General features: G+C 40.5%; 2 protein-coding genes across 3 annotated transcripts; one reads left to right on the top strand and one right to left on the bottom strand.

Annotated features, from left to right (window-relative positions):
* Positions 1-6,760: 6,760 nt before the first annotated feature.
* Positions 6,761-8,692, bottom strand: bloc1s3 (biogenesis of lysosomal organelles complex 1 subunit 3). Its single transcript, XM_089013827.1, has 5 exons — positions 8,652-8,692; positions 8,387-8,509; positions 8,120-8,306; positions 7,850-7,950; positions 6,761-7,322 (listed from the first exon to the last, which is right to left on the bottom strand). Exons 2-5 carry the CDS (start codon positions 8,498-8,500, stop codon positions 7,137-7,139), a joined length of 588 nt encoding a protein of 195 aa, XP_088869953.1. The 5' UTR covers positions 8,501-8,509; positions 8,652-8,692; the 3' UTR covers positions 6,761-7,136.
* Positions 8,693-8,778: 86 nt separating this feature from the next.
* Positions 8,779-10,565, top strand: trappc6bl (trafficking protein particle complex subunit 6B, like). 2 transcript variants are annotated; one of them, XM_089014280.1, is made up of 7 exons: positions 8,779-8,894; positions 9,313-9,417; positions 9,512-9,579; positions 9,660-9,777; positions 9,857-9,940; positions 10,045-10,138; positions 10,265-10,565. In XM_089014280.1, the coding sequence occupies exons 2-7, from the start codon at positions 9,322-9,324 to the stop codon at positions 10,294-10,296; spliced, it is 492 nt and encodes a 163-aa protein (XP_088870406.1). In that variant the 5' UTR covers positions 8,779-8,894; positions 9,313-9,321; the 3' UTR covers positions 10,297-10,565. The 2 variants fall into 2 exon arrangements, with proteins under 2 accessions (XP_088870406.1, XP_088870405.1); XM_089014279.1 differs by lacking the exon at positions 8,779-8,894 and adding an exon at positions 9,019-9,051.
* Positions 10,566-13,213: the final 2,648 nt, after the last annotated feature.

Below are 13,213 nucleotides of genomic sequence, written 5' to 3'. Positions count from 1 at the left end.
CGTAAGAGCAAAGATCCCACAACGGACGCTTGATGTAAGGTAATAACAGTTTGATTTCCTGCTGCCATGCCTCTTTGTTTGGATCTGTCAGGCAATCCCCAGGGGACTGTCAGAGGTGAGAGCGTTTGATAATGAAACAATGTTGCACAAAACAAGACCATGTGATTGGCAACATGGCTTAAAGTTGCTGAATGGTTGCAAAGAAAAATGAGCAGAGCCAGTGGGGATTCTCTTTCTTCAGTGAAGCATCCGCTCAATGGTTTGTCACCACAAGTAGCTCAGAGTGAGGAGCAGCTTTTCCACTGAAGGTGAATGTCAGTGTGGTTATTATTTGGGCAACTGTGCCATTCAGGAGGAGAATGTGCACATGCAGGAGGGAAGGGTCTGAATCTTCATCTGATCTTCATCATTCCCTTTTCTACCAACAAGCTCAAAATACAGAAGACATAACACCAACTGGTGTATCTCATTCATTGTTTCCAGGTCTGCAATTTAAGTATATTACAAATATATTACTATTTTTTTTCTGCATGGATTTCAGGTCAAATGTATTTGGTCAAATTTGGTTGAGAACATTTTTAACATGCCAGAGTCAAAGTTGATAAAAGCAGAAAGCCCAGAAGACATCCAGGTCCAGGCCATCTGCTGTGCACACAGACACCCAGTCACCCCATCACCATAGAAAGACAAGAACACACACACACACATACACACACACACGCGCACACACACACACACACACACACACACACACACACACACACACACACACACACATACTTACAATGTAAAATACTGTTTTTCGTTGTTCATATTGGTGCCTATTTTTAAAGCGCGTTTGTTCTCACAGGAAAAACAATATGCGCATATGTTGGACAGCATGCACAAGACTGAAACATTCGCATTATACTGTTTCTACATTCTTCATCTGTATTCATAAATGTTGATTTGGGTCTGAGCTTGTCAGCAACGATTAAATTAAATTTTCACATTTTTTTGATGATGCATTCCATGAATTGATTCTGAGCCTGAAAGGACATCTTGGACTAAGAGTGTCTGAGACTGGAAAAAAAAAATTCTGCATGAAAGTGCTGCAAGTATGTAATTGCTGATGAATATTGAGGAGTAAGTCATTGCAGGATAAAAATAAATGCCAGTATGTGTGGCAAGGCTTTTGTTGTAATAAAACATAAGGAAAATGAGAAAGATGTTGAATATAAAAAAATAACATTCTTACCATCTTATTAAAAAAACAGCCAGACATTCAGTGTGATCCTTTTGAATTTCTCAGCAACTAACAGATTGAAGATGTGGCAATGATTTTCCTCAGTCATAAATAAAAGTTATATTGTGTATGAAAAAAAGTGTCATCTATATTTTTTCCCCAAAAAGCATCTGATAGATTTAATGGTACAGCAATTACAAACTTACGTTTCAAATTCATTGTTCTGATGCATATTTTGAGAGTTTATTTGATATGACGATGTGTTAAGTTTTATTTAACAATAAAGCAAAAAAGCCTTGAGCACAACCGGGTTCTCATATTCTTTTTTTCTGGTTACTTGGCATATTTGCGTAGCCGCTTGTTTTGAGCCAGCATTTGTAGAAGGGATACTTGTGATGCTGTTTACTTGGCAAACTGCCATACAGAATAAAATAGAGAGGACAAACGTGATGCTTCTTAATTCTGTGCTTTCATGAATACGCTAACAGTAGGAGTGACAAACCCGCCTCCTCGTACACCCCCACCCTCTAGTACCATTGCTTTGGGAAGACCTGTGCTGTTGTGTGAACCCATGCTCAGTCAGCCAGATAAACTAAGAGTGTATCCTTAGGTACTCCACGAGACAGCCAATGACCTGGCTAATGTGGGTGAATACCCTTCTCCCACACACCCACTATCTCGCAAGCAAACAACACGCACACACACACCGCCTTTTCGAAGCATACATCTAATAAAATTTGCACTGTTATATTCGGGGTATCATCACACTTTCATGTCTTTCCTCTATGCAACACTGACATTATGCTGTTAATGTTTTCTCGTCAGGGTTTTCTTTCAGTTTGCTTTTTTTTGTCTTTGGTTAGATGGTCAGCTCAAGCATGAGGCTCGTTTATAGCTTTGAGCCGCAAGCCACTGTCACTGAAATCGGGAAATCTGTTTTTATAGAAACTGATTTATAATGTCCCATTTTGCACATAAGCGTGAAGAGGTGATGCCCTCATAAACAAAGCCTCGAAAGAAAGTCTGCAGTGATTCACATTTTTTTCTCTGCATGTTTTCTCGATTTACAGATTCATAAAATTGGAGGCACAATTATTTAGAGCAAAATGTCTTCTCGGGCGAATAGTAATAAGAGAAACACATATTAAATTCTTCCTTAAATACCTTTTGCCATTCAAATTCGCATTTTTAAAGGACAACCGACATCTCCGGACAAGTTGTGTCCATAATTTGTAAAATGGCTTCAAATGACTTCTACTGAGCGTATTTTACAAAGATTCAACGGCATATAGCTATATTTTACGTTTTAAGACTGGCACTGAATATTCCGGAAGTCTTGTTTTTGAGTTGGTGACGAGTCCTCACGTTACGTCACTGAGGGAAGGCCCCTGACCGAAAAAAGGACACATTGTAGCAGTCCTTCCATCACGTCAATGCATTTTGCTGTACTTGTTTTGTCTGAAAACTTCATGTTGCACCAAAAAGAGGCAGAAGAGGGAGACAAAGGAATTAATCAGCCTGTGGAAACGGGCTGATTAATTCGTTACACGGAGCTTTTTGCCATTTTCTGGCTCTTTTTGGTGCAACATTCCCCCACCCCCTCCTATTGCCTCAAAATGGCACGGAATAAATTATTTAATCGATTGCAAACATGTATGCTTTCCTCTTCAAAACTATTTGAATCATATTCATAACTGAATGAGTAACAAGAAAGCATATTCTCGGAATCTAAATCCGTTTTGATTCGCCAGCAAGGCAAGACATCTTGGGGTGACACCACGAACAAGGGGGCGGGACCTTCTGAAACTGACCACTTCCGGGTTCATTTTTTTTGCAGATTTTGGACACTTTGTCATTTTTATTGGTGTTTTGCATTTGACTAAAAATATCATACTGCGTGTTTTGGGTATTTTAGATGCTATAAAACGTTTTACTGATGTCAGTTAGGAAACAAAAAAGTGATGTCGGTTGTCCTTTAAATGCATTGATTACGGTTCTCTATAAAAGCTCACACGAGCTCATTTCCCAATATATGTGCCACATGGTGCAAGACCGTCATTGATTATTGAATAATGTTTTTGGAAGAGTTGGAAGAAACCCACACAGGCACGGAAAGAACACACAAACCCCACACAGGGAAGCCGGAACTGGAATCGAACCCGATACCTCTGCACTTTGAGGTCGAGGCGCTAATCGCTGACCTACAGGGCCGCCCAGGGGGATTAACCATGAGAGGTAAGTAAGGGTAGACTCGGTCGAGTAGAGTTCATGGCCAAAGAAAACGACAGCTGTCAAAGGAAATTTCCAGTGACCGTAGTTGATCATGACATCGGCGTCACATCATGTCATCATCAACATCTTCATGCCATCAATGTCCATTCTCAATGCATGTATAAAAGATTCAGCCTTCAACAGGGTTTGAATTGTCAAAAAATAATCACATCCATATTTTATTTTTTCATAATACAAGGGGCACTCCTTGTAGTGTTCTCTCATGCCCTTTTGTTTTGAAGAACCGATTCATGTGAGTGCATGTTTTATGCTTGCCACATTTGTTATTCACATTTACAGTACTCTCCAGCCTTTTTTCTCAAAACCAAAGCTAATGCTGAGAACGACAATACTATTATTTACTAGTGAGATGACTTTTGGGGCATGTCAAACAAAATAAATACTGGTACATTCAGTAAAACACTAAAACCATCACATAGATAAACAACATGGATAACTGTTACTTTTTATGTACAGTTCTGCTGTCAAGTCGTGTATTTATATAGCCCCTCTCAAATGGCCTCACGGGACCACAGTTGACAAATATGAACAACTTCCCGAAACCGTACTACAGCCAGGAAAACGACAAAATAAAAACAGATGCGAGTGCCACTATTTACCAGTGGCGGGCCGACAGGGCCTGCAAGGCCTTCTCTGCTGGTCTAAAAATATCTGAATCACAGACTAATTAATTATATTTTGTCCATAAATTCTTTTTAAATAATTCCACATTGTCTTTTGGCTTCTTTTAACTACTTTTCTACTGTTGCACTGCTTCCAGGCGTGTGTTTTCGTATTTAAGCATTTAACCAATCAAATTTTGTTACCAGGGTCAAAAATCTACCTGGACACCTTCACAATCAGTTCTGCAGGCCCTGATCATAAACATCAATGGTGATGAAACAGTTGCTTGAACCAATCACAGTTAGAGTTGGCAACCCAAGGCCTGGCTAGTCACGAGCCAATCATAGTACATATCACTAGCCGCAAGTGATAAGCGCATACTGGCCAGAGCTAGCACACTGTATTGGTCGCGTGCTGCATAAGCAAATGCATTGAGTTGATTCATTTGTAGTTTTGTCAACCTAAAACGGCTGAAAGAGGAGAAGAAATGGATTTGGTTGGATGTTTACTGTAAAAGCCATTTTCAAGATGGACTTTTCAAGAAAAACTGGACATCATTAAGAAAGGTTGGTCAGTTACTTCCTGGCTAATGGTACCCTCCAGTGGACTTGTAGTAAATCACACAACACTTTTTTCAATCTGAATTGGTCGAGACGGGGCACTACTGAAGACCTAGCGATACAATCCATGGTCGGCCACTGCTATTTACTGATACAGTAACATTTATAGGCAGATATAAACATTCATATAGTCTGAGATGAATAAAGCGTACCTAATAATGAGTCTTTTACCTGATGGGATAATATATTTTCCATTCCAAAAGGTGATTTGCTTGGCAAACACAACATAGAGGTTGACATAAATGTAAATGTAAATTTCTCCACTGTGAGACTAATAAAGGCAAATCCAATCCAATCCAATCCAATCCAATATGTTTCTAACCAGTTCATTTACAGTATATGGGAGTTTTTCTCGGCCGGCCCGGTAGTCAAGTGGTTAGCACATCGACTTCGCACTGCAGAGGTCGCCGGTTTGCGTCCCGGTCCGGCCTCCTTGTGTGGAGTTTGCATGTTCTCCCCGGGCCCGCGTGGATCCTCTCTGGGTCCTCCGGTTTCCCCCCCACACTCCAAAAACATGCATGGCAGGCAGATTGACCACTTCAAATTGTCCCTCGGTGTGAGTGTGAGAGTGACTGTTGTACGTCTTTGTGTGCCCTGCGATTGGCTGGCAACCAATTCAGGGTGTCCCCTGCCTCGTGCCCGGAGACAGCTGAGATAGGCTCCAGCATCCCCCGCGACCCTAATGAGGAATAACCGGTACGGAAGATGGATGGATGGATGGATGGATGGATGGATGGATGGATGGATGGATGGATGGATGGATGGATGGATGGATGTTTTTCTCTAATCCAAATCCGACGTGTGGAGATCAAATCTGGCAGATGTTCAGCACTACCAGGGTGATATTCACACACTGGCTGGTGGTCGATTCTCATTAAAAGCAGGATAATAGCTACCATGGGGTATGAGAAATGCTTCTTCAGCTGAAATGCTGATCTCTCCAATTAAGCTCCCAGAAATCTGCGTCCCCGAGGTCTCATTAAACTCATGTGAGCTGCATCACATTGAAACTAATCAATGCATTAATGGAGTCTTTTACTTACCCTCTCTTGTGCTTCTGTCCCCTGAACACACAGCGTAGGAATTTAAACCAACGGATGAGAGATGTGTAATCAAGTCTGCAAATGCAAATATGGAAAGACAATGTTGACAAGAGTGAAATATTACATGATGAATGACTTTTAAAACATTTAACGCTCATTTACATATCATATGAAGCGTCGTATATCAGACATTTTGTTCTCCTGAGATTCTGAATTTCGACGGTCTATGAATATGTAAGTTTATTCAAATGGCTTTGAAATGGACATGAATTGACAAATTAGTTGGAGAAACGTCTCTGGGGAAAAAAAGAAAAAATATCTCTGCCTAATTATGTTTATATTCATTGATTGTTTTTTTTTTCATGTATCCCAAGATGATACCTTTGTTCATGACTGTGATGACCACTTTACAAAATAAAATTGAGTAAATTCAACACTCCATTTCTTTCAGTGCACTTGGGAAAATGAAATTGAGTAAATTTAATCAATCTTATTTTCAGCGTAGACCCGTAGAGCATCCAGCAATGGAGTACAGTACTGTAGTTCATTTTTTGTCTCTGTAATGCCATCATGTGGGCAAAATAGTCATTACACCATAATAAGAATGTCTTACAGGTTGATGATGATTGTGTGGTTCAGAGGTCATTAATCTTTTGGAAACAGAAACTTACTGCTTGCAAACTAATTACTGCAAAGGGCGACGGCATATCCATCCATTCATCCATTGTCAACACCGCTTATCCTGAATAGGGATGTGGGAATGGGTGGAACCTATCCAAGCAGACCTTGGTAGAAAGGCTAAATAACATCATGAACTGGTCACCAGTCAGTCATCAGGTCCATTTTGGAATTGTTCTGCTTAACTTGTATTTTAAATTTTAAATGAGTAGCACACACCTTTTTTTCAAACCCTGAAATAACATATGTCTTAATGTCTATTGTTACATTTATTTTTACTTAAGTGTAATCAGCGTTTCAAAAAAATGCCCAATTTATTTATTTTTGGTAGGTGTGGATGCATACAACAGTACAGTGATTATCAGCATTGCATTTGTTATGTCTTTATATGAATTAAAGGTTACATTGTATATCGGCAATATTATAGCAGGATGCATAAAACATAACTAAATGTACACAGACAAACATTTGCAGTTTAAGCCGGACTACTGTTGTTTATTAAATGTATGAGTTGCTGTAGAGTATTCAATAAATATTCTAATCAGCATGAAAAATATCTGATAACAATAATAATAATAATAATAGATGTCGTTCACAAACAAGATAAGCAAACCAATCAAGCTGCTAAACCATTTCATTTCCTCAAATGCATAACATGTGTAGTGATCCTTTTCATCAGGATGCAGGAATGCTCTTGTCCTCTGAATGGCTCATCTTAATATCAGGTAATATCTGACAGCTGGTGATAATGTCAATCTTCTCAGACACGGCCTTCAGGTCATCCAAAATCAGACGGATGCTGTGAGAAGCGTTGATGATGGCGCTCTGTGATGTGTTAAGCTGTGCTGTTGCACTGCGCACCTTTGACAAGAAAATGTCATCACAAGGGAACAATTTTTATGTTTATTTTTCATTGACTGAAACTTTGTGTGCACATGGTAAATGAACATTCTACAGTTATTACTTAAATTTTTGTATTGTTTTTAGAATAAATAAGTACACTTGACATATATTGTAAATTGGCCCTACACAGACAATGCCAATCACAATAGAATATTATGATCTCTCAAGGTAGATTTTGATCAAGCTCTTGTATTAGACCTCATTATGTTGTGCAACAGGTGATATATATATATATATATATATATATATATATATATATATATATATATATATATATATATACACAGTAAAGTCTCGTTATATCGATATCGGATATATCGATAGTCCCGGTTATATCGATACTTTTTCTATGCACGCACGGAGAAAATTACATGCAAACAGGGTCGGATATATCGATAGTCCCGGTTATATCGATATTTTTTCGGAGTCCCTTGAATATCGATATAACGAGACTTTACTGTATATAGCTGTGCGCACTGCAGTACCTCTTTGGTCGCACTACCATAAACGTGTCGCAACATCTGCCCCACATCGTAATAGAGCCGGCTATTCGACTCCTGCAACTTCTGCTGCAATAATGTATCACCTGGAAAGTGAAGACAATAAACCTGTGAGACACTATTAAAAGAGGACACATTTCGTCAAACTTGTTCAGACATATACAATAAACTTTTCCAGTTATCGTTTTGGTTTATGTAAAGACAACAACTATTGAATAGTGCTGCTGAATGAATGAATGAATTTGTGCTGCTCACCAAATGGCTTGTGTGTCGGGCTTGGTCTGTCTTCCACAATTGATTGTATATCAGGGTGATCTCTCACAACAATAAGTGGAGGTAGATCTCTTTTGAGTATCTGAGCACTTTCATGACTCAATGCAGAACATCGGCTCACCGTCTTCCCTTCGTCCTCACTTTCCGTTTCAGAAGCCTCTCCTTGAACCTTGGATGATCAACATGATTTCAAAATGATGAACTGAAGTGACTATTTTTATTTTCAACATCATTTGACCACAAAACTACCTTGGCTCCCGCAACGGCCGTCTGAGGGGCTGGCAGGGAGGTGATGTAAACCTCATCGTCGGAGTCTGTTTCTGATGCTTCGCCCTGCACCACTATCTGGTACCCGCTGGACATGCCCACTTTCTGCACACGAATATACAACCATTCACATTATAATGCAATATCTGGTTTAATTACATTAAAGTATCACAGACGACGTTCACAGGTTCGACCACTTATCCCAATGAAACGCAATGCGTATACAAGTAGAGAAAGTAAAGCTAACCCGTGGTTGTCAACACGATAGGCTGGATCACATGAGCATCCAGGAAATAAGTTGTACCTAATTTCCAATGAAAAAGATGTATGCATGTCACGTGGAAAACAGTGGTTGGAGACTGTCACCTGATCGTGGAAAGGGTAGGCTTCATATATTTACAGCGTGCACCGTTGTCTTACTGGGGATATTTCTCACCCCCTTGCATCCTGAAATGCCTTCCGTTCACATGACAGAAATGAGATTCTAAGTGTATGTATTCATTTCTGTATAATACATGCATTTTGTCGTCCAATTGATGTAGATTGTGTCTGTTTCATTCGGAGTTAATAATTTCGAGTGCTCTTGTGTTTATTACCAATCATTCCCCGGAAGTGTTTCTGTTTACCTTCGTAGCCGCTGTTATACTGTAGGTTTCACGATTTATTCTTGCTGTTTAATCTGCCGTGGTTGAATTTAAGACAACATCACTAAATAAATGTACTATATTTCCCAATGTAATCTGCGTCGCGTTTAAGTTAAAGTAAATGCCATCGAATAATTCGACTACCTTAATCAAGGGTCTCCGCTTGCTGTCCAAGCTTCCGTCTATGATTTTAGTTGGAAAATGCTAACAAATGCCACTTTCATCAAGTATGTAATCATCTCAATTCCATTTCTCATTTCATAGTTGTCAGCAATGGCAGACGACGCTCTCTTTGAGTTTCTCCATATGGAGATTGTGGCACACGTTTACAAGGATCTGCAATTCATTAAAGGAGAGACTGACAACAAGGTTTGTACCCATTAAACGCTTTAATGAAAGAATTGCCTTTTTCAACAATTCTAGTCCATGAATATAACACTGTGAATAATGCTTTTCAATACAGGACAGGGCCTCCCGTGTATCTATTTTGGAGGGGATGGGCTACAGAGTCGGACAAGGGCTCATTGAGAGGTACATAATTATCCTTAATATGTAAACGTTTACAATCCGTGTTCATATGCTTTACGTTTTACTTGTATGGCATTGTCAAGGTTAACAAGGGACTCTCCTTGCTTCAAGGATGAGTTGGATGTAATGAAATTTATTTGCAAAGACTTCTGGACTAAAGTCTTCAGGAGGCAGGTGGACAATCTAAGAACTAACCACCAGGTGAAAATAAAATGGGATTGTTTAATTAACGTTAGTTTTGGGGGTATCACATTTAATATGTCCTGTTATCTTTCATTAGGGAACCTATGTATTGCAGGACAATAAATTTAATTTGCTAACACAGCTCTCTAATGGTAAGCAGTACTTGGATCAAGCGCCAAAGGTCAGTGCAAATCAATACATATTTTATATTATTGTGTGTGTCGGGGCCTCAGCCATTCGCCATGAATTAATGACAAAACTCCGAATGTAATTTCTGTCCCCCAGTACTTGGCTTTTTCATGTGGTGTGGTGAGGGGAGCTTTGTCAAATCTAGGTCTTGAAAGTGTGGTTACAGCTGAAGTCTCTATCATGCCGTCGTGTAAGTATCAACTGATTTATTTATTTTTTGTCCATCATGGGGAATGCACTGACATCAGTGACAAATGCAAGGAGCGCATAGTTCATCAAATAAAACAGTGTTTTCTTTGTTCTGTTCTCTTTGCAGGTAAATTTCAAGTGGTCATTCAGAAATTATGACAAGGTTCCATATGGTGCTCATCATGTCACATTCTCCTGTTTATTTTTTCCCCAAAATAAGCTGCCATTCTCTCCTTCTATTCATCACAGAAACAGACTTTTACTTGTCGAATTTAAGTGAAGCTCCGTCATTTCTCATTGCTGAGTTGTTCTTGTTTAAGCAATTTGTTTTTTAGGTATTTTATGGAAATAAGTGGTTGACATAGCCCTGTTCAGTGTTTGTTCCACATCAAAATATTTGCAAGTAAATTAAAAAATGCAACCTGTAATTTATGCGTTATATGTTTCCGTGATACGTCTGTACCTACTCAAACTGTGTTCATGTTAACCTTTTTTTACGGAAAACTAGATACACAGCCTAATGAATTATTGGGGGGGGGGCGTCTCATGGTTAAATGATATTGCTGATTAATTTTTGACTTGTGAGACAACCACTCACTCACACGCTTTTAAATGAAATGTATTATTATTGTTATAATAATAATAATACATTTTATTTCAAGCGCCTTTCAAAACACCCAAGGACACTTCACAATAAAAACAATAGAACACAGCACATAACAATAAAACCATAAGTAAAATGATAAATAATAAAATAGAGAGAATTAGACATTGAAAGCAATTTTAAACAAATGGGTTTTGAGATGAGCCTTGAAAATAGGGAGGGAGTCAATATTACGGATGTTGGGTGGGAGTGAATTCCAGAGTTTGGGAGCAGAGCGGCTGAAAGCTCTGCATCCCATCGTGGTGAGACGGGCAGAGGGCACATAGAGGTGAAGGGAGGATGAGGATCTGAGGGACCGAGAGGGAACAGAGATTTGAAGCAGGTCAGAAAGATAGGGAGGAGCAAGGTTATGGATGGCTTTGAAAGTAAACAGAAGTATTTTGAATTCGATACGATGTTTAACCGGTAGCCAGTGGAGTTGCTGGAGTACAGGGGTGATGTGGTGAAAGGAGGGTGTTTTGGTGATGATCCGGGCTGAAGAATTTTGGACGAGTTGGAGTTTATGGATAAATTTCTGATTGACACCGAAGAGGAGTGCGTTGCAATAATCGATGCGGGAGGTGACAAGACTGTGGATAAGGATAGCAGCGGAGTGAGGGGTGAGCGAGGGACGGAGACGGTTAATATTACGGAGGTGGAAATAAGCAGACCGAGTAATGTTATTAATATGGGAGTGAAAGGAAAGTGAGCTATCGAGGATGACACCCAGACTCTTGACCTGAGGGGAGGGGGACACGGTAGAACTGTCAATGGTGAGGGAGAAACTGTTAGTTTTGTGGAGGGTGGATTTGGTACCGACAAGAAGAAGTTCAGTTTTTTCACTGTTGAGCTTGAGAAAGTTATGGGAAAGCCAGGATTTAATTTCTGAGAGGCAACATGAGAGGGATGAAGGTGGAAGAGAAGCGTCGGGTTTGCTGGAGAGGTAGAGTTGGGTGTCATCCGCGAAGCAGTGAAAGTGAATGCCAAACTTACGGAAAATATTGCCAAGAGGAAGTAGGTAGATAATAAAGAGAAGTGGCCCCAGGACAGACCCTTGAGGCACACCAGAGGACACCGGAGAGGACCGTGAGGTGAACGAGTTGATTTGGATGAATTGTGCGCGATCAGAGAGATAGGAGTGAAACCAGCGGAGTGGGGTGTGGCTGATGCCTAGGGTGGAAAGTCTGTCGAGAAGGATAGGGTGGGAAATGGTGTCAAAAGCTGAGGTCAGGTCGAGAAGAATGAGGATGGAGAGTGAACCGGCATCGGCTGCCATAAAAAGATCATTCGTGATTTTTATGAGAGCCGATTCAGTACTGTGGCGGGGGCGGAAACCAGACTGGAATTGTTCGTAGAGGTTATTGTGAGTGAGGTGTGAGTGAAGCTGGGAAACAACTGTCTTTTCAAGAATTTTGGCGATGAATGGAAGGTGGGAAATTGGACGTAGGTTATTGAAATCGTTTGGGTCTGAGCCAGGTTTTTTCAAGATTGGAGTGACAGCTGCGGTTTTGAGTGGGATAGGAACAATTCCAGTTGATAATGAGGAGTGAATAATAGTAGAAATAAATGGGAGAAGAGAGGGTAGGCAGGACTTGATAAGGATAGTGGGGAGGGGATCGAGTTGACAGGAGGAGTTCTTGGATTTAGTGATAATGTCTGAGATTATAGAGGGATGTGGGAGTGCAAAAGCGGAAAAAAGTTTGGAAGGAGTAGAAAGGCTGGGAGAAGGGGGACGGACAGAGGACCCGAGGTGCTGATGGATTTTGTTGATCTTTTCGCTAAAAAACATCAGCAGAGTGTTGCATGTCTCAGAGGAATAAAAGTGTGAGGGGAGAGAGATAGGAGATTGTGTGATTTTGTGATAGAGGGAAAAGAGGGCCCGAGAGTTACCAGAATTTGAATCAATGAGTCCAGAGTAATAAAGCGATTTTGCGCGTGAGATAGAGTCCTTATAAAGGGTAAGGTGAGTTGCATACATGTCCTTGTGGATAGTGAGCCCGGACTTTCTGTAAAGTCTTTCAAGTTGGCGAGTCTTTGTCTTGATGGAGCGGAGATGGGGGGTGAACCAGGGTGCAGGTCGGGTAAATTGAACAGACCGGGACTTTAGAGGAGCAAGGGCGTTGAGGGTGTTCGTGAGGTCCGCGTTGTACCGGGAGACAAGTTCATCAGGAGAAGAGTTGTGGTCCAGAGTCAGGGTGGCAATCATCTCAGCAAGGGTGGCAACGTTGATGTCCTTGATGTTGCGATATGTGATGACACGGGGTGGTTTGGGGAGAGAGAGAGTGATGGAAACATTGAATGAAACCAGGAAATGGTCTGTTATAGGGATTTCATCAGCTGTGCAATTCTTAGGGGTAAGGCCAGACATGCAGATGAGGTCCAGGGTGTGGCCTTTTATGTGGGTGGGAAAATCCGAGAATTGGTGCAGACCAA

Source organism: Hippocampus bargibanti, linkage group LG14 (assembly GCF_051943395.1).
Source record: "Hippocampus bargibanti isolate YZ-2025 linkage group LG14, ASM5194339v1, whole genome shotgun sequence".
Classification (NCBI taxonomy): Eukaryota; Metazoa; Chordata; class Actinopteri; order Syngnathiformes; family Syngnathidae; genus Hippocampus; species Hippocampus bargibanti.
This window is presented reverse-complemented; position numbering and strand designations above follow the sequence as displayed.